We start from the raw sequence: 20,881 nt of genomic DNA, 5'->3' as shown, positions 1-20,881 counted from the left end.
CGGAGTTCCCAGGGTGAGCCCGATGTTTTTATCCCTGGATGCTACAGAAACAGGAATATTTGAACACTGAAAACCCTCAGCCCACCCCAAACTCACACGGATCTGACGGAGGAAGAAAACAATCCCACGTGCAATGTTAGACCACCAGCATTTCCTGCACCTTTCCCAACTCCAGCCCGGGGAATTCCACACGGAGCTCAGTGGAACCAGAGCCTCTCCAGTTTACCATTAACCAGCATTTTCCCCGGATCGCCATCCCATCCCTCTCCACCACAGGGGAACAGCCACACCTTTACCATTCCAGGCTATTTTTTTGTCCCCCGCACGGGCAGGGCAGCCCGGAGAAGGAGCAGGCAGGGATTTCCATCCTCCACAGCCTCTCGCAGCGATGGGAAGTAAATCCTGCTGCTGCCCTTCCTCCCTACCCCCCTCCTCCTCCTCCCCCGGGAAGACAGCTGGGACAACAATGCGGCTGGAATCGCCCTGGCTCCGCACGCTGCTTTGTGCCATGTCCTTTGAATAGATCTCATTGTTTACCCTCCGCTCCTTCCGTCCTCTCCATCCCCCACCTCCCTGTGTGCAAAAAAAAATTTTTCTGCCCAAAAAAAAAAGCGACGCTGAGGCCACCTTGCCGCTCCCCAAGGGCTGTGGTGTTTTCCAGGCGCAATTCCCCACATCTCCTGCTCCATCCATCATCAACTTCGCTGCCAGCGCTCGCAGCCGCAGCAACACGTTGGCAGCAGGTCTGCTCCCCACCGCGGTACCCCCAAAATCGCCCCCCGGGGTTGGTAACAGACGGGGGGATCCCCAAAATGGGGCGAGGGGGGAGTTGAACACCGGCACACCCCAGATTCGGATTGCCCCTCGGATCCCCAGATCCCCCCAGCCCCGTTCACAGAATGACCTCCCACCCCTCAGTCCCCACGGACGGGGGAACCCCCACCCCAAAACGGAGCGGGAGGGAAGAGGTTTGACACCAAAACCCCCCAAATCTGGGAGTCCAGGCCTGAGGCTCCCCCACAACCACAGACAGCCCCGGCTGCCACCCTTCCCAGCCTCCTTCCCAGCGAGCCCCCCACGGGAATCACCCCAAAATGGGGTGGGGAGGAGTCTGACACCAGCCCCCCAAACCCGGGGGTCACAGCCCCGAGCCCCCCCCGACCCCCAGCCCTATTCATAACCCCCCCAAGAGAGTTTACATCCCTCCAGGGATCATTTCCCCCCGAAAATAGAGGGGCGGAGGGCAGAATTTTCACACCACCCGCCCCCCAGAGCCGGGGGTCACAGCCCTGAGCCCCCCCGGCCACCCAGAGCCACCCAGGGCCGCGACCCCCCTGCCAGCCCCATTCAAACAGAGCCCCCCGCCGCCACCCCCGGCTGTGCCCCAGGGCCGCGCTGGCCGGGCCGGGGGCGGGCAGGGCTCTCGGGGCCATCAGGGGGTCGCAGGGCCATCAGGGGGGTCACCCCCACACCGCGGCCCGGCTCCCCCCGCGCCTCCTCAGCCGGGCCGGGCCGGGCCTCCCCCCGCGGGGCCGGCCGGGGCCTCACCTCAAAGCGGCTCTTAGTGACCCCGTTCATCTCCCTGCGCATGGCGGGGCCGGCGCGAGGGCGGCGGGGGGCGCGGGGCCCGGGGGGTGCGGGGCTGCCCGAGCGCGGCCTCCGCCCGGCGCCGCCGCCGCGTCCGCTCCGGCCTCAACTTCGACCCAAAACAAAAACACTCCAACCTGCCAGCAACGCGAGCGCTCATTGGGCGGTGAGGAGCCGCGGGGAGGGGGGGCGGGGGAGGGAGGGGAGGGAGGGGGAGAGGGAGAGGGAGACGGACCGGGAGGGAGGGGGGGAGGGGAGAGGGGAGAGGGAGGGGAAGGGGAGAGGGGAGAGCAGAGCGGTGGGGAGGGAAGGGCTCGGGTGGTGGCGGGAGGGGCAACCGGGAGTGCCCCGGGGAGGGCGATAGGGGAGAAAAGGGGTGCGGAGAGGAGGGGGACGGGAGCGGGGCTGCCGGGGGAGGGAGGGGAGAGGGGAGAGGGTCCGGGAGAGGGACAGCCCGGGGGGACAGAGGGGACGCGGCGCGGGGAGGGATGCTGCCCGGAGGATGCGGGAGCGGGGGTGTCGCGGGGAAGGGGGGCGAAGGGATGGGGACGGAGAGGGACGGAGAGGGACGGGAGGGGAGGGCAGCGGGACACACACCACCGGAGCTCCCCCCCACCTACCCCGCAGGCCGCCGCCCCCATCGCGCCGCCGGGGTCCGCCCGTCCCCTCCCCCGGAGCGGGGCGAGGGGCGCTGCCCCCCTTCCCGGGGGTGCGGGACCCCCCAGCCCCGCGGGCCGCAGGATCCTCCCTCCCCCCGGTGTCCGGGGGGCTGCGGGGATCGGGGGTCCCGGGATGGGGGGGGTGTCCCCCGCCCCGCCGGTCCCTTCCGGGAGCAGCGAGTTCAGCCAATCAGCGCCCCGCGGTGCGGTGACGTCACGGTGATGTCATTCTCGCGGGAAAATCAAGCGTGGCGGGGATGTCCTTGTCACCCTCCCCCCATCGGAGCCGAGACCTCTTTGTACCAAAGGGGTTTATTTGCATGTAAATAAACATGTTCTCTGCAATATTTCCAAAAAAGTTGAAATTCCACTTTCCGCCCAAAAAAACTGCCGCGGGAGCCGCGATATTTACAATTACAGCGATTTTTCCACCCAGGGATTTATGTACATCATGATAATCGAGGAAAGAACCAGTTTCTTTTAATCTCCGCGTTCACTTCACCACCTGAGATTAAAAGGTTTGGCTTATATTTAATTTTCACTTTATTTTATCTTTCTGAATACTGAAAGATGTAAAATAATTGAGAATAAGCAAAAATATTTCAAAAATAAACCATTTCTCAGAGCCCGAGCACTGACACCCCAAAGCCTCTGTGTGGTCACACACCTCAGCTCTCCCAGGACTGACGCCATTGGAAGGGGACAGGGCACCAAAATGGGGTGAAAAGCTTTAAAATTGGGACTCACACCTCCCACAGTGGCTGGAGGAGACATTGTTCCCTCTGTTCCCACCTTCCACGGGGGGAATTTTGGATACTGAGCTTTGGTCTGGGTGAGGGGAGAGGAAACACGTGCAGCTTGTTCCTTTAAAACACTTTTTTCGTGTCGATTTTGCTGCCGGACAGAACTTCCTTCCAATTTTTTTCACAGCAGGAAAACACGGCTCTGGCTAAGGACAAGTCCAGGGAGCCAATCCTGTGGGATTCCCAGCCTGGATTCCACTTGAAAGTGCTTCTTTTGGAAGGCTGGCTGTGCCCTCGCGCAACACGGAACGGATCGGAGGGCTTTTGACCAAAAAAAACGGGTTAAATAAAAACAGGAGAAGGGGGCAGGCAGCCCTCTGGGATCATTCCCAACGCAGCCACTGGAGCAGGGTCTCCAGCTAAATTCCTCTGGGATTGCATTCCTGACATCCTCTTCGCAGCACCCCGCAGTCACACGGTTCCCACGCTGCGTGAGACAACAGCATTTGCTCCAGGTTTGCATTTATTTCCCATTTTCCTATCGTTTCAGCCCCTGAGGATGGGGAGCTCTGCTGGGGGGGAGCTTGTGGCACACAGGACACCAGGAGGAAGGGATAAATACTGGAAAATGTGAGAAGGGGAAGTTCTCCAGAGCTGGGGGAAGCCTGGGAGGAATTCAGGCTCCCACGCTCTGCAGGAGCCCTGGAATTGAACTGGAGACAGGAGGGAGAGGTGAAAAATCCCTACAATTAACAGGATAGTTGCCAACCTACTGAAAAGACATCGACCTTTCCAAAAAGCTGGAAACCAAACAGCTTTCCTGGGGTATCCCTGGGGTCAGCCTGGGATGGGAAATTTCAGTGGTTTAAAAGAAACTCAAATTCTTGACATCTTTTCACGCTGCATCCCCAAAGGTGAAGCAGAACCTCTTTCCCACAGGGAAATCCTGGCCTCCAGAACCGACAGCAAAATCCAGTGGGAGCAGAATCCTGCTCAGTACATAATTCCAAAGGAGATGTGTTTGCAGAACTCCTGATTTCCCACATTCCTCTTCAGTGAATCAGATGAAAACTGCTTTTAAAAATAAAACACTCTCCTGAGTCTCTTTTCCTTTCAGGGACCACAAGATCAGTCCGGAGAGGATGCCTGAGTCATGCTCCTAATTCCAGCCAGAAGGGTAAAATCCATCTTCTAAGGAAATCAACACTTCTGCTGCAACTCTGATCCCAGCTGAGGCACTCAGGGACTGTTTTCCAGGCAGTGTTGATGCCAAGCAGGACAGGACTCCCTTGGCTGGACAATCCTTCCCAGGGTAGTGCCCGTGTGTGTGTGACCACAATTCCCAGCTGAGCAGCACGAGGGGATTCCAGGGGAGCTCGTTGGTGCAGACAGGAGTCCCTTTCCCACTGAGATTTGCTGGAACTTCACCCTGCTGGAATGTCACCAAAGCTGCAGAGCTGCCCAAACCCACGGGCTCTGCCCAAACTCCCTTTGGGGGAAAACAAGGAGCACGAGGCATTCCCACATGGTGAATAAATAGCTAAAACAAAAGGAAGGCAAACCCAAGGCAGCAGCAATCCTTCAGAGCTGTGACCTGGGATAAAATCCTGATTTCCGTGAGGACACAGCGCCCGGCTCGTGTCAGAGGCACCGTGCTGAGCCGGGCAGTGAATGAAGGAATGCCGTGGAAATAAAATAAATTAAAAACCTCATGTTTTTCCTTCTTCCAAAGAATTGAAACCCAACCCGAAAACATTTCCTAAAATAATTACTTTTAAAACTTCCTACATCCAAAAGGAGCTTATCCTGAATGGGAAGAGGGCAGAGGGACTGGGATCTCCCAGACCAGCCTATGTCTGTCTGCCCCATTTGGGAGCTGCTCTCACATTCCCACACTCAGCTTCACCCCCGTTAACTCCAACAGGGATGATAATACTCATAAATTCAGGAAGAATGGAGGTGCCCGCAGGATGAAGGCCACAGGCAGGGACCTGGCTGCTGGCACTCACACCTTCTGCACAGACCTCGGTGATCTGAAAATCTTGGAAATACTTTTTTTTCCCCTCTCCAAACACACCCCGTGAAGATCTGCATGGCAGGTTTGGGATGAATCCTTCCTTCCTTTCCTCCAGGACCCGCAGGCCCTGCAGACAGCTCGTCTGGGAGAATTAATTGCCAATCAGAGCAACATCCATGAGATCATCATCTTCCTCCCCGATTAGGAACTCAGGGCTGGCCCGGGACGGCCGCTCAGCCGAGAGGATCGCGCTGCTCGCCATGGACAGAGACTGATCCGCCGAAATCGGGGACTTGGACCAGCTCTCTGGCTTCATGCCGTGGGATTTCTTCTTGTCCCTGTCCTTATCCCGCTCCCGGTCTCTGTCCCGGTCTTTGTCTTTCACTTTCTTCTTCTCCTTTTTGTGCTTCTTGTGTTTCTCGGCGCTGTACTCGGGCAGGGGCCGGATGCCATCGTCGGAGCTGGGGCTGTTCTGGTAGGATTTCTCGGCGATGGATGAGCCTGACTCGCTCTCGCTGTCGATGTTCTGGGGGGTGTAGGCTGGGGATTTGCTGTGGCTGGGGGAGCAGCGCTCGTGTTTGGGGGTGGAGCCGCTGATCAGGGGGGATCCGTAGCTTTTGGAAGAAGCCATCTGAGGCCTCAGGCCGTCCCCACCCCCTTCCCCGGGTTTCTGCAGAGTCACTTTGGCTTTAATGCTGGGGGAACCACCATCGTGTTTGCTGATGATGATTTTGGCCACTCCAGTGCTTCCAACATTTTTGGAATCCGAGTTCTTCTTGGAAGAGTCGACAGATCCTCCGGAAACAGAGACCTTCGATTTCTCCTTGTCGCTCTTCTCCCGCTTTCCCTGGAACTCCCCTCCAGACATGTTGTGTTTGGAGGACATCGTATGGCTTGAGGAATTGGAACTTGGCCCCATCTGTCCATCCATGGGGTCATCTCCACCAGGCCCACTGGTGACCACCCCGTGCTTCAGCTTGTCTATGACTGCGGTCAGCGATGGCTTCTTGTTTCTGCTCGGGGACTTGCCTTTGGAGCTTCCATGCTGGTTCTGGGATGAAGACATGGAAGACCCGCTGGACGAAAAGGAAGATGAAGACGCCGTGGAGGAATTGGAGGAGGGAGGTGGTTTCTGCGACATAGACCCGGAGGATCCCATTCCTGAAGACGATTTCATGCCCGAGCTTGATCCAGTCCCAGACATGTGGGACCCACCGGAACCTGAACTGATGGGCGACTTCGCTTTAGACGACGGGGGAGTGCCTGGGACTGGTTTCATGGGAGAGGCGAGTTTGTCAGAACCCCCCGAGGGTCTCGAGTGAGACGGAGAGATGTTTGGTTTGCTCATGGAAGGGTTCATGAGGGACGATGGCTTTCCTTGAGGTTTCATCTTGGTGCTGCCAGAGCCGGTGCTGAGGCCGTGCTTGGTGATGGGGGAGGATCCTGGCTTTCCCACCGACTGGGCCGAGCCCTTGGACTGACCCGACCCGGAGCCGCCTTGGCTGGAGTAGAGGCTGCTGCTCATCTTTGAGCCAGAAGACCCTTCTGATTTGCTTTTAATTTTGCCTGAGGTCGAAGAGGAGGAAGAAGAGGAGGAGGAGGAAGAATGGCTATGATGGCTTTTGCTGCTGGAGGAGGTGACAGAACCGCTACTCGTGTACTGGCCGTGTGAAGAGGGTTTGCCAACAGTCACTGTTCCTTTTGGGATCTGAATGGTTATTTTTGGAATAGGAGGAGTAGCTACCCCGGGAGGAGTCTGAGATCTGCCCGAACTCCCCGGAGATTTGGACCCACCTGTGCTTGCTGGTGGCGTGAAGGGCCTGTTGGATGAACTGTGAGATGGAGACTTCCCATCTGTCTCCTGCTTCTTCCGCTTTGGAAGTTTCTCTTTGCTTTTACCATCACTGGATGGCGTCCGGCTGCGCTTCCCTGGCTTCCCATCTATCCCAGCACCTGCCATGGCACTTCCAGACCCATTGCCTTCCTTTACCCGTTTCTGAGACTTCTCTTTCCCTAAATCCCCCGTGTTCAGCAAAGGGCTCTGACCGCCACTGTGGTGCTCCATGATGTCAGAGGACCCCAGTGCTTTGCTGGCAGCTGCAATAATACTAAAATCCACCGTGTCGGACGGAGTGCTCCCCTTAAATTTATTTTCCCCCCCGTCAGCCCCCAAGACTTGCACCCCCAAATTAGTTAGAGCCTGGGGGGCATAGCCCTTGAAATCGTCAGTGTCTCCGCTCTGACTGCTCTCATCAAAGTATTCCTCCCCAAAACCACTCTGGCTCTGACTGTTCAGCAAGTCAGGGTTGAAATCTACCCCGTCTGGAAAAAAATGGTTGGAGGAGTCGCTGTTGGGGCTCACAGCGGCATCGGCAATCAGGTCCGCGGGGTCTGTGTAGGGGTTCTCACTACTGTTGGTCTGAAAAACATCGGGGTCAAAGAGGGCACTTTGTGAATGTCCTGAACTAGAAGAGTCTCTGACTGGAGTCCCAATGGGTGGGCAGTCCTCGGTACTGGTGGGCAGCTTGGAAGCCTCCTCTGCTATATCCGAGAGGATGTCGGTGACATCGGCCCCGATGCTGTCCGAGCTGGACAGGCGAACCATCCTCTGGATACTGGGCTGAGCGTGGGGGATCGCCTGGGGGTAGGTGGTAGGAGGAGTGCTGCACTGGCTGGGTGCTGGAGTAATATGAGGGGTGTCCAGGGTGTCTGCAGTCATGTTGACATCAAAAATGGGGTTCTGGGAGTCAACATCCATGGAAAAGAGCTCCCTCTGGAAATCATCCTCAGTCTGGTGCTTGGGCTTGTCGGCTGGCATGCGGGATTTTTTTTTCTTTTGCTTATTCCCCCCAGGGCCCATTTCCATTCTGGGGGAGCCAGAGGAAGAGTTCTGCCTTTCCAGGGGGCTGCTCCCATACAGAGTGGAGAAATCCTGAGGGGGATTCTCCTTAAGAAGGTTCATGAGCATGGGGTGGTTCTTGGTGTTGCTGGCTGGTGAGGATACTGGTGGTGGTGTGTGGTGGGGGGGGGTTGGACTTGAGCCAATGGTAGACCCCACATTCCCTGTGATCTGCAACAAACTAGTGAGAATAGGGTTCTGAGACACTTTGCTGAAGTCCTCCCCATGGCCCACCGAGTCATGCCTCTCTTTCATGCTTATGCTCATGTTAAACAAAGTAGTGATGGGCCCCCCAGGAAAAGTGTTGGTTGGGGTGGTGGTCCCACTCATTGGGTTGCTGCCTGTGGTCATGCCATACCCTGGGCTGCTGGCGGGGGGCAGGTTTTTCTTCACCATGTCTTCAACTGTCTCTGCAATGAGGGACAGGGCTGGGGTGTCAGCTTGAATGGTTTCTGCTTTCCTACGGATGGCTCTCATGGTGACAGGGATGGACATGCACCTGCAAGACACAGCAGAGGGTCAGGGTGGGGTTGGCTGCCCTTCATCAGGTGTAAAACAATGATTTTACACCCTTCATCAGGTGTAAAATGTGCGCTCGTGGGCTCACACAGGACAGCAGCAGGTCCAGGTTTTATGTCCTGTGTTCTGTTTGGATTCACACTTACCCCACCACCCTCATCCAGCCACCAGACACCTGCACCATTATGCACTGTCTTCCAATCACAGAGGGAGAATTAATCAATTAACTCTGGTAATTAATGGCTGACAGATCACAGTCTGGTAGTTAAAAAGCACAGGATGCAATCACAGAATTACGGAATGGTTTGGGTGGGAAGAGGCCTTAAAGCCCATCCAGTGCCACCCTCTGCCACAGGCAGGGACACTTCCACTGTCCCAGGCTGTTCCAACCAGGCCTTGGACACTTCCAGGGATTCAGGGGCAGCCACAGCTTCTCTGGGCAACCTGTGCCAGGGCCTCCCCACCCTCACAGGAAGGGATTTCTTCCCCAATATCCCATCTAAAACTACTGTCTCAGTTTAAAGCCATTCTTCATTGCCCTGCCTTGATGAAGGAATCTGGGTTGTTACTCCAGTTCTGCCAGAAAACACCTTTATCTCAGCTTGGCAAACCTGATTTCCAGCAACCTTGTAAAAATCCCAGGATGGGTTGTGTTGGAAGGGCTTAAAGCTCATGCAGTTCCACCTCTCTGCCATGGGCAAGGACAGCTTTTTGAGGTTGCTCAGAAATCAGGGATAACACCATGTTCTCCTCAGGGATGACAAGTCTATAATGTGCTGAAAGCAAATCCAGTGGCTCTCGCTCAAAAGGTGATGGGTTAACTCTGTCCTGAATGTAACTGTGGTGGGGGAACCTGGATAAAAGCCCTGTGGAAACAACCAACTCAAAAATAAGTAGCTACAATTCAACATCTAGCATTGAATTTTCAGCAGGGTTTTGAGCTTTTCTCTCTTCCAAACAGCCACAGAGCAGCTCCAGAACTGCTGGATAAACACAAGACAGAGCAGAGCTGATCTGTGTGGTTGGGAGTGCAAGGTGGGACAGAACCCCAGCTTACCTTTGAACAACCTTGGCAATGAAATCATCTGTACAGATGAGGGCATCAGACAGCCCTTTGTACAGCTTACAGTTCACATGGGTGGAGTCCTGCACGTCCATCACCACTGCAAGAGAGCAGGTGTTTGGGAGAGATCAAACTCCTGGACATGGGGCAAGGAAACCCTGCTAGCCTTCCCAAAAAATCTCCATTCCTTCTGTCCCTGAGCCCACTTACCACACACCAGGGAGTCGTTCACGGGGTGCTGGAAGGATACACTGAAACAGGAGTCAGAGAGAGGACAAACTTCAAACTGCAGGATCCCAGGAGAATCTGAAAGACATGGGAACCGTTGACCTAGGGAACACTGGAGATGAACCAGAGCCTCAAAACCACACAGACAGGGAAAAAATAAGGGAAGCAGCAGAGGAAATGAGGAAGAATACCCAGGGTTCACCATTCCCACTGCTGCTTTTGGCTGGTAGAACTATGAAGCAGACACAGCAGTAAAGGGGTAAAAGGGCATCACTTTGGTATTTAATAGGATCTCAGGTGCACAGCTCTTCAGAGGTGGAACACACTGACATGCACACACACCATAGAATGCATATATCATTTTATGGACTTCGTAAATTAGCATATTTACTTAAAATGTCCCAGTAAGAAACTTAATAAATTAAGTAATTGTCCCTTTATTTTAATTACTCCTCCTTAAACAAGACTAGAGCTCAGTTTACAAAATATGCTTTAGAGAAAAGGTTGAAGGTTTTAGTTTTGAGACAGTGTAGAGCTTTCTGGCTTCTTGCTGCAAATGTTGGGTTTTTCTGCCTTGCAGGACCTAAACTAAGCTAAATATCAGACTACAAAAATTACAAGTATGTGGGGCTAAGGGTACAAAGAGTGTATAAAGGGTACAAAAAATAGCAAAGGGGTATAAACATATATAAAAAGGGTATATAAAAGATAAAAATCATCAGGCATCAGCACATCACACTCCTCTGGAGGTGACACCCACCTTCCTTGAGGACTGTCCTCTTGACACAGCTGCCAATGAGGGTGTTGTAGGCCACCTGATGCCGGATCAAGTTGAGGATGAGAGGCACCCTGCCAGGGTGCTGGAAGGCGATTTTACTGATCAGAGTTCCCTGGAGGCTTCGCCCGTCCGGGAGAGGAGCGTCTTTGTTCAGGAAGTAACAGTGCTGCTGTCCTGGAAGAGCCTGACACACAATTCCTGCTTTAATCCAGCTGGGCACAAGGGGATAATGGACATTCAGATCCCAGGGACACCAGGGCACCTTTCTGGCTGAAAGGGACAAACACTGAGGACATTTTCCTTTCAGTTTGAACAAGGAAAAAGTGAATTTGGCTCCTCAGTAGTAGTACTGCCCAACTGCGTCCACTGTTCCCACTAAGAGTTTCACATTTCTCCCTTCTGGGGAGAGAATCCTCTGGAGTTAACAGTTATCCACAAATTTAAGAATTAGGATTTCTCCCAGAATTGTGGCTGCAATTCATTCAGCCACACATCACTGGACAAAAAGAAGAGACAGATCCTGGGAAGGCTCAGCCCCTCTGCTCTCCTCCCTGCAGCTGCACTCCAACAGCAAAGCATCCTTCATTACCTGATTTTCCTAATTACCATGGTCATCATGGAATGGTTTGGATGGGAAGGGACCTTAAAGCCCATCCAGTGCCACCCCCTGCCATGGGCAGGGACACCTTCCACTAGCCCAGGTTGCTCCAAGCCCCACCCAGGGACACCTTCAGGGATGAGGCAGCCACAGCTTCTCTGGGAACCTGTGCAAGGGCTCTGTACCTGAACCCTAACACTTGGATATCTACCTGTGAATAAATACCGAACCCATTTCCTTTATCCCGCTTGGAAGACCTCAGAAACAGCTGAAACTCCCCCGAAATGCTGCTGGGGGAGTGTCTCAGGCTGGCTGTGAGGGCACACTTACTGCGTAGAAGCGCATGTTGTGGTTCAGGGGCAGGGGGTCAGCCTCCTTGGATAACTCAAACTGCGTGATCAGCTCATACAGGGGCACAAACGTGGGTGGTGTGTCAAACAGTGGGATACCTGAGGGGACAACACCAGGGAGAGATGGTGGGTAAACCTGTCCAGGTTTTACTGAGAGCAGCACAAATCCCCAAGCAACTTCGATAATAACATCGATAAAAATTATTGGCACATGATAAAAACCAGAAGCATTTATTGATAGGAATGAGGAAACATCAATAAAACCCCACAGATGTGCCTGACAGGTCTGCAACCCACCTGTGCAGCTCTGGAGTTTCTGAATGAAAGCTCGAGACACTGGAATGGGCCGTGGGAATTTCAGGAAGAAACAAGCCGGCAAGTCCACGCTGTTGGCGCTGGTGATCGAGGAGAAAGATGGAGTTCTGAAAGATTGGGGGGACAGAAGGTCCTGTGAGCTGCAGGGTTTCTGCTGTCACTTGATACAACATTTATGTTTGCTTTATACACGTTGTTACACCTTAAAAATAAAGGCACTGCTCAGAAGTGCCTCACAGCCCTGAAATAGGCATTTCTTGGCCTAAAGACAGCATATGTGTAATTAATATAAAGCTGTGACATTCAGATAATTCATATAAAGCTGACCCCAGCTGAGTGTTGGCTTCATGTGCTGCCCTTACCCTTTGCTGTCCACGGGGTGGGAGCCCATGATCAGTGGAGCAATTGGAAGTTTGTGCATTGCCATGGTTCCCTCGACTGTCACAGACACGTTCATCCCCAGCGAGCGAGGAACTGCAGGGGAAGTAAGAGAAGAACCCAAAAAGGACATGAGGTGATTGGAAAAAAAACCCACCAGTGGTTTGTGGATTAAATATTTCATTAATTAAATATACTCCCCATCCCTAGAAGTGTTCAAGGACAGGTTGGACGGGCCTTGGAGCAACCTGGGATAGTGGAAGGTGTCCCTGAGCATGGGACTGGATGAGCTTTAAGGTCCCTTCCGACACAAAACATTCTGTGGTTCCATAAAATATCACTCTGGTGGAAATACCTGACATCCCCTACAAGGCACAGAGTTCACTGTTCACCTTCAGGACTAAATGGACAACAGCCAAACTGACTGCTCTACCCAAAGCTCCATTTCCCTCTTGCCACGTGGAGCAATTGCGTCATTCTCAAAATATTTTCCAAATACATTTGCAAGTTTCTAGTTTGCTCTTTGCAAAGCAAAACAAATAATGAGGTTGGATAATTTCCCCCTCTCCTTCCTGAGAATTGGAATTTGGTTTTGGCATTTTAACAAGAGCCAGATGTCCTTGCATAAAAACAAACTTCCAGGGTGATGGAGGAGGCACAAGGTTGGATGGGGCACTGGGACAGGGAAGGTGTCCCTGCCCATGGCAGAGGGTTGGAAATAGATGAGTTTTAAGCTCCCTTCCAATCAAACCATTCTGGGATTCTGTGTTTTTATTCTGATAACAAAATAAATCTCATGTTAACGATGAGATTCACTGCAAGGAAAAAGGCTCTGCCTGCTAACCGTCACCCCATGACCCCACAGGAGCCCAGGTGTAACTCCAGCCCAGCCACAAGGTCCAAGGTCAATGGTATTTACACCTGGGCTCATCAAAGCTGTGTCCTCTACAGCACAGCCTGGGATTGTCCTGCTGGACAGGGTGACAGCACAGGGGAGCTAGGCTGGAATTCTGCTTCCTCCCCTCCTTCAAGCAGCAGCAGCCCCCAGCAGCCCCCAGCAGCCCCACAGCTGACCTACCATTGTTCTCGTGCAAAATCACAGGAGCTCCAGTGCCATCCTCAAATAAATCATAGGGGGAGACGTAATATTTGAGGTTCATCAGGAGACCTGGGGGAGAGAAGCTCCTGGTGAGGCATCCTGAGAAGTCAATCTGATCATCCCCACCCTCAAAGCCACAAAAACACCTTGTCCCTCTTTTACTTCATTATTTTTCATCAGTTAATGTGAAACTATGACCCATAATGGGGGCCAGGAACAAATAAATCCTAACTAATTCCCTTTATTTGAAGAGTCAGTCACAGGTACCTCCACTCCTGGGGGTGAGATAGCCAACACTGCCATGGAGGATCTTGTCCAGGGGGTTTGCATTGGTGGCTTGCCTGCAAGAGAGGCAATCACAGTCTGTAACAAGCCACAGCCACACCTGAAGCCAAAATTCATGTGCTGGGACTGATTTGAACCCAAAAGACACATTTCTGGGACCCAAAGAGGTCCTAAATGTCACATTGTACAGGCAAAATAAAAGCTATTTTATTCTCTACAGCATGGCTGATTTATCACTGAATCTCCAGCAGTGAAATGTGGGCAAAGCTTTCTCAAATCCTTACTATAAAACACATTACCTCTAAATCCATCAAGTTACAAACTTTTTATTTTGCCTTTTAGACTCTCTTTCAATCAATTTCTGCAGTTAACAAGGAGTTTCTCAGAGCTCTGAGCATTTATAGGCATGCACAAAACCCACCCAACCACAAACTTACCAGTACATCCCGGCCATCTTTTGGAGATCCAACTCCAAGGACTGCAGAGCCAAGTACATTTTAGTTTTAAGTTTGCTTAGGAAAAGAAAAAGAAAAAAAAATTAAAAAATATAAAAAAAACGGAAAGGAACTGTGCAGTGCAAACCTACAAGCTTGGAGCGTTGTCTCATTTTATATGTATATATGGATGGGTGTAAAGAAATGTATTCTAGACTTATTATTTCATTTTATAGATGTGGATATAAATAATATTCTGGACTTACTTGTCCCCTGGCAGCTTATACAGGTTCACAAGTCCCCTCAGATGCTTCGAAAACTCATCAAAATTTTTCTCTCTGAAAGGAAGAGGGAGGAAAAGTTACCAAAGATTCAAATTTGTAGGGAAGAGATTTACTTTTAAAAAGTTACATTAATACAGATGCTGAGCCACTTAAAAAATACTTTTGCTACATGAAAGCCACATAATCTCTTCTGTAAATGATTCAGCTTTAATGTGCTGTGGCTTTGAAGATGCACAGCAGCCAGAATCACAAGATCTGAGCCAAAGCCAGAAAACCCCCTGGAGAAGTGAAGACACTTTGTGGGGAAGGAACAGTTGTGAAGGATTTTGTGTTTGCAGACATCAAATAGCATCAGATCACCACAGCAAAGAGAAACCTGTGAGAAAACACAACAACCCAACCCTGTCACTCACCTCAGATGTTGCACCAGTTCTGGGCAGCTCTGAAAAGGAAAGAACACACAAGGGTATCAGTGTGGAATGCAGCCACTCCAGGCTTTGTGCAGCTCTGCAAAATCTGGGAAAATCTGGGAAATACCAGGACGGGGAAATTCCTGAGCACCTGCTTTTCCTGGGAAGCAACACAATGCACACAACCACACCTTGATGTGGTTCTACTTCTGCTCATCAACCCCTGCTGGGACAAATCCAAGCAGTAACGTTTCCTCTTAAATTATTAATTTGAAATAAACTTCTCAAATTGAGAAGCTTTAGGTTGAAAATCTACGACCTTACACAGGGATATTAAAGAGGGGCTGTTTTCTGGGGACGCCAAATACCAACTTCAAGCTCTCCTCCAAGTGCAGAAGGGCAGCAAAGCCATTTTACTCCAGTGTTCCACATTTTAGGACTTTCCATTCCTAGATCTGAGCTTTGTAAGAGTAATTTCCCTTTTCTTTCCTTGGAAACACAGTGATAACTTTTATAAAATTCTCAGAACTACTGAGGCAACTATCTCAGTTTTGCCAGATGTAAATCCACAGTGTGCATTGATTAGATTATCTCACAGGAGTAAACTACTCCATGGAGGATTTCTCTTCCCACTAGAAGGAGCAGCAAGGGTGCAACTCTGGGTCTAAGGGGACATTAAATACAACCATTTCCTCTGCTCAGACCTGAGGGAGGTAAATGGCAATCCCAATCCCACAAGGGTTGCTCTTTCCCAGGAATACCCACCACAGGGTTTTCTCCATGGTGAGCCACCTTGACATCAGAGAGCAGCCCTGTAGGATCCAACTGCACTTCCACATAAAACATGTCCGAGGTGATGTAACATTCGGTGCCGTTTGCACTCAGGTGGGACCCGAGGCTACAGGAGGAAACAGAGCAAAAACTGCTGTGAGATGCACTGAAAACCAAGACAAAACCCCACAATCCAAGCACAAAACTCCATAATCCAAGCACACAAACCCCACAATCCAAGCACAAAAAAACTCCAATCCAAGCACATAAAAATGCCACGATCCAAGCATACAAGACTTCCAATCCAAGCATGCAAAACCCCACAATCCAAGCACACAAGACTTCCAATCCAAGCACACAAAAACCCCACAATCCAAGCATACAAACTCCACGATCCAAGCACACAAACCCCACAGTCCAAGCACACAAGACTTCCAATCCAAGCACACAAAAACCCCAATCTAAGCATACAAACCCCACGATCCAAGCATACAAAACCCCCCAATCCAAGCACACAAAACCCCCAATCCAAGCACTCAAAAATGTCACAACCCAAGCACACCAACTCCACAGTCCAAGCACACAAAACCCCACAATCCAAGCACACAAACCCCACAATCCAAGCATGCAAAACCCCCCAATCCAAGCACACAAGACTTCCAATCCAAGCACACAAAAACCCCCAATCCAAGCACACAAAAATGCCACAATCCAAGCACACAAACCCCCCACAATCCAAGCACACAAAAACCCCATAATCCAAGCACACAAAAAATCCACAATCCTAGCACACAAACCCCATGGTCCAAGCACACAAAACCCCCAATCCAAGCACACAAAACCCCACAATCCAAGCACACAAACCTTACAATCCAAGCACACAAACCCCACAATCCAAGCACACAAAACCCCCACAGTCCAAGCACACAAACCCCACAATCCAAGCATGCAAAGCCCCCCAATCTAAGCAAACAAAAACTCCAATCCAAGCACACAAAACCCCCCCAAATCCAAGCACACAAAACCCCCCCAAATCCAAGCACACAAAACCCCGTAATCCAAGCACACAAAAACTCCAATCCAAGCACACAAAACCCCACAGTCCAATCACACAAACCCCGCAATCCAAGCACACAAAACCCCCACAATCCAAGCACACCAACTCCACAACACAATCACACAACCCCACCCCAATCCAAGCAGCTGGTGGTTCTGATGTGGGCAGGGAACAGTAAAAGTCTTTGCCATGAGTTAAAGGAGGAGACTCACCCGCTTTGCCTGGCGATGGACTCCAAGCGATCAGTCATGGCTGGCAGAGATGATACTGGATGGAGGGAACAAAATATTTAAGGTTTAGAGGAATGATCTGACATTCTCTAAGGAATAAGACACCAGCAATAAATCCAGTCTCAGTTGGTTACTCCCTCCCACGTTGTCACACATGCAATTACACAGCACCTGTGCCCAAATGCAGACACAAGGGTCTGCACAGAGAAACCCAAATATTCCCAAACTGCAAAGAGAGGATGGAATTTCTTCTGCAAGTGGAATCCAGGTATGGGCACTCACAGAATCATGGAATGAACTGAAAGGGACCTAAAGCCCATCCAGTCCCACCCCCTGCCATGGGACACCTTTCAATATCCCAGGGTGCTCCAAGTCCCATCCAACCTGGCTTTGGACACCTCCAGGAATTGGGCAGCCACAGCTTGTCTGGACAATGAGAGACTTTTCCCAATAAAAGCAGCACAGCCAGTCCTGACTGTCCTGCCTGGCACTGAGCTCGGTGTGCTGATGAACCCCTGAGCACCACAACACTGTGAAATGCACCAGCAACATGTTGTGTGGTTTTTTATGCAGCATTTCCATAGAATTTTCCACCCTGCAGCAGCCTGTGGAGAGCACACAGAGAGCACACCAACCTTTCAGGGCCTTCTGCAGCGTCTCCAAGCAGCTCACCAGGTGCTGGTGTCCCCCTGAGTTCAACACCACTCGCTTTTCCTTGGTCAGACAGAAGAAAAAAGGTAATTTTTCATTTGTCTCTCAGTAGGGAATTATGGCAACTTTTGTGCAGCCACACAAAAGTTTGTGTAGATAATTAAAAGCAGGTTAGATTTCATCCCCAAATAACATCAACTTGATTCTTCTAAGTGAACAGTATCTGTTTGCAAGCAGATAACAAAGGCAAGCCTGGAACCGATTTCTTTTCTTTTATGCAACTTGCTCAGATGGAAGAACACACTCTAGCAACTTTTAATAGCTCTAAGCTCAGAGTTTAGAAGAGTTGACAGAGAAATAAAGAGCCAGGCAAACTTTTAACATCTGAATAGGTGCAGGAGGCTTTGCTGTAGCTCTCCCCTGCCTCCTGCTCCTCCTTCCCCCACCCAGACCAACAGTTCAAACCAATTTTTGATTAAGGAAGCACTGAGTGTTGAGTGTCACTGAACCAACTGCTCTACAAAACAGTATCTTGAAAAAGTAGCAGAAAATACAAGTTTGACCCTCTTCCTGGCACTGAGCTGACAATTAATCTCTAATTAGGGGTGGCAAAGGCACATCAGGCATGGGGGGTTTGGACATCCCTGCCTCCCCTGCACCCTGTGGGGACCCCAGTGATCCAGGAGGGACTGAACCCCTTGGACACAACAAAAACACCTTGAAGAGATCTAATAACCCAATACAAAATGATCACCAGAGAAACCCCAGCCAGCTCCTGCTCAGAGCAATCCTCACCATGACCTGACGGACCAACTTCATGGTTTCTGTCCAGGGCCTGTTCTGGCTGTACTTGGCATGGAGCCTTTCCAGGAGGGAGCTCATCTTGTTCAGCTTCTCCGCCTCTGTGGGACACAAATATTCAGGAGAGAGAATGAGCCAATGCTGGAAGTCTTACACAGCAGTTTGGGAATAAAACACTTTCCACCTTTAAGCTGAAGATGGCTTCAAAAAAACTTACTGCTGGTTTAACCCCAGGTGAGGTAAATGTTATGGAATATCCCAAGCTGTCAAAACCTAAATGACCATGAAAAGCCTATGGAATGCCTGTCAGGAAAATGCCCAGCTCCTGTTCTGCATGATCTCTGAGCGATGTGACACCAGCAGGTTCAGTTCTGGCAGGACAGGAGTGTATCAGGGGCACTGTTTGAAGATCCAAGGGGATCTTCAGGCTCTGAGCATGATGCTTCCTGGGGCAGGAAACTGACAGTGTGGGAAACACAGTGTTCAAGCAGTGAGGTGGGGTTTGGTGTCCTGGATTCCCCCTCTCTCCTCTCTCACAGCTTCTTGAAAGGCCTTCAAACCTTCCACCATCAAAAATGTCAACCAAGTCATTCCAGATGCCAATTGTCACAAATTCTGTGCTCAGACACACTCCTGTCTCACAGCAGGTCTCAGAGCTGTGTCTGGGAGGTTTAGGCTGCATTTTGGGAAAGGTTTTTCCCCCAGAGGGTGGTTGGGCACTGAACAGGCTCCCCAGGGAATGGTCACAGCCCCAAGAGCTCCAGGAGTGTTTGAACAACACTCTCAGGAATGCACAGGGTGGGATTGTTGGGGTGTGTGTGCAGGGATGGGAGCTGGACTTTGATGATCCTGTGGGCTCCTTCCAGCTCAGAACATTCCATGAATCTATAATTAGCTCAGAGCTGAGGGCTGGTGTCCCCTCAGTGCTGCTCCAGAGCCAGGACACAGCTCCATGTACTGGGAGAGGGTGAAGCAGAGTGACTGGAGGGTGACAAAGAGGACATGGCTTTCAGGAACTCTCAAATCTTGTCTCTTATTGCCAAGAGACAGAGTTTTCCACACTTCCACATCAAAAGCATCCCAGCAGAGATCACCCCAGAATAAGCCCTGTCCCATGTCCAAGGCAACATGACATTTTAGTGTGACCTCACAGGAGCCTGTGACTTCCATCTGCCAAACTTCCACGGGTTGGGTTCATTATTGATGCTCTCCCAGCCCACAGACCAAACACAGAGCCCTCCAAATCCCAGTGTAAGGAATAAATAAAGGTGTGCTGGATGTTTTGGAGTCTCCTGCTCTGGAGACATTCCAAACCCACCGTGTCCCCTGCTCCAGGTGAGCCTGCCTTGACAGTGGAGTTGCACTGTGTGATCTCCAGAGGTCCATTCCAACCCCAGGTATTCTGGGATTTTGTTTTCCAGGCACTTTCTATCTCTCAGCTACATCATCACAGAATGTCAGAGGTAGAAAGGGATCCCTGGAGCTCACCTGGTCCAAACCCCCTCCCCAGCCTACAGTTGTCCAGAATCCCAGAAGAGGGTTGGAAGGAACCTTCAGAGATCATCCAGTCCAACGCTCCTGACAAGGCCAGGTCACCTGGAGCAGATAACTCTGGAATGTGTCCAGCTGGGTGTGGAACATCTCCAAAGAGAGAGACTCCACACCTTCCCTAGGCAGCTATTCCAGTGCTCTGACACCTCCCTGGAAAGAAGCTCTTCCTCATGCTGAGGTGGAACTTGTTCTGTTTCAGTTTCTGGCCATTGCTCCCCGTCCTGCAGCCGAGCACTGCTGAGCAGAGTTTGGCACCATCCTCTGGCACCATCCTCTGGCACCCCCCGGAGATATCCGTAGGGATTGATGGGATCTCCTCTGAACATTCCCTCCTCCAGAGTAACCAGGCCAGGCTCCGCGGTCCCTCCTCACCACAGAGACGTTCCAGACCCCGAATCACCTTTGTGACCCTCTCCCGTTTAACGTTCCGGGACCACAGCTCAGCCCCAGCCCGGGGCTGCCCAGACGCGGATCCTCAGGGCCCCTCGCTCCCTCACGGGGCCGGCGGGAACCCCGCGCCTCCCGCGCCGCACTCACCCTCGGCGCTGCCCGGCGCTGCCTTCATTCTGCAGGTCCGGGGCCGCAATCGGGAGAGGGAGCGGGACCGGGAGAGGGTTCGGGAGCGGGCGGGGAGCGGGGGCGGCGGCCGGGCCGCCCTCGCCCTCACACGGCGGCGGCCGCCGCCATCGCTGCGCCCGCGGCTGCGCTCCCGCGCTCTCGCGAGACTCCGCCGCGCCCGCGCGCGCAGGGGCGGGCGTGGCCTGAGAGACAGCACGCCCCGCCCCCTCCGCCTCCTGGAAGCGCGGCGGCGGCTGCTGTGGAGCTCTAACGGAGCGCTAACCGCCCGTTACCCGCCGCTGCGGGCCCGACAGCGATCCGCCGGCGGCTTTAAAGCGCAGCGCGGCTCAGCGGGAGAGCGGTTGGACGCCGGGCCGGCGCGGCGGCGGCGCCGCCATGGAGCTTTGTTGCGGGCCGGGCGCTAGGGGGCGCTGTCCCCGCCCCGCGCCCCAATAAAGTTCGCTGGGAAGCCGCCGGCGGCGCGATTTCGCGGCTCTCGCGAGAGGACGAGTGCGCGCCCCCGCCCATCTCCGAGAGGACTCGCGGACGAGGAGGACTCGCGCGGAGGGAGGGAGGGGTGGCGGCGGCGCTATCGCGAGAGTTGCGGGAGGGTCTC

At 52.3% G+C, this 20,881-nt stretch overlaps 2 protein-coding genes across 5 annotated transcripts in view; both read right to left on the bottom strand.

Annotated features, from left to right (window-relative positions):
* The window catches only part of FBXL20 (F-box and leucine rich repeat protein 20), a 39,644-nt gene extending 37,230 nt beyond the window's left edge, over window positions 1-2,414 (bottom strand). Inside the window, exon 1 of one of the 4 annotated variants that reach the window (XM_085083334.1) lies at window positions 2,208-2,414. In XM_085083334.1, coding sequence (XP_084939460.1) covers window positions 2,208-2,228 — 21 coding nt within the window. In that variant the 5' untranslated portion in view covers window positions 2,229-2,414. Of the gene's footprint in view, window positions 1-96; window positions 205-290; window positions 315-1,548; window positions 1,713-2,207 lie in introns of those variants that run through there. The other 3 variants (XM_085083333.1, XM_085083335.1, XM_085083337.1) reach the window with 3 other exon arrangements.
* A 128-nt stretch (window positions 2,415-2,542) lies between these two features.
* MED1 (mediator complex subunit 1) lies at window positions 2,543-20,486 on the bottom strand. Its single transcript, XM_085083329.1, has 17 exons — window positions 20,245-20,486; window positions 18,151-18,257; window positions 17,340-17,418; window positions 16,687-16,741; window positions 15,412-15,544; window positions 14,650-14,678; window positions 14,219-14,290; window positions 13,956-14,030; window positions 13,501-13,574; window positions 13,213-13,302; window positions 12,119-12,230; window positions 11,739-11,863; window positions 11,422-11,540; window positions 10,476-10,677; window positions 9,698-9,793; window positions 9,482-9,587; window positions 2,543-8,404 (listed from the first exon to the last, which is right to left on the bottom strand). Exons 1-17 carry the CDS (start codon window positions 20,270-20,272, stop codon window positions 5,158-5,160), a joined length of 4,749 nt encoding a protein of 1,582 aa, XP_084939455.1. The 5' UTR covers window positions 20,273-20,486; the 3' UTR covers window positions 2,543-5,157.
* Between the last annotated feature and the right edge of the window lie 395 nt (window positions 20,487-20,881).

The sequence above is a fragment of the Lichenostomus cassidix genome, chromosome 27, assembly GCF_008360975.1.
Source record: "Lichenostomus cassidix isolate B80296 chromosome 27, HeHo_3.0, whole genome shotgun sequence".
In the NCBI taxonomy this organism is placed as follows: domain Eukaryota; kingdom Metazoa; phylum Chordata; class Aves; order Passeriformes; family Meliphagidae; genus Lichenostomus; species Lichenostomus cassidix.
This window is presented reverse-complemented; position numbering and strand designations above follow the sequence as displayed.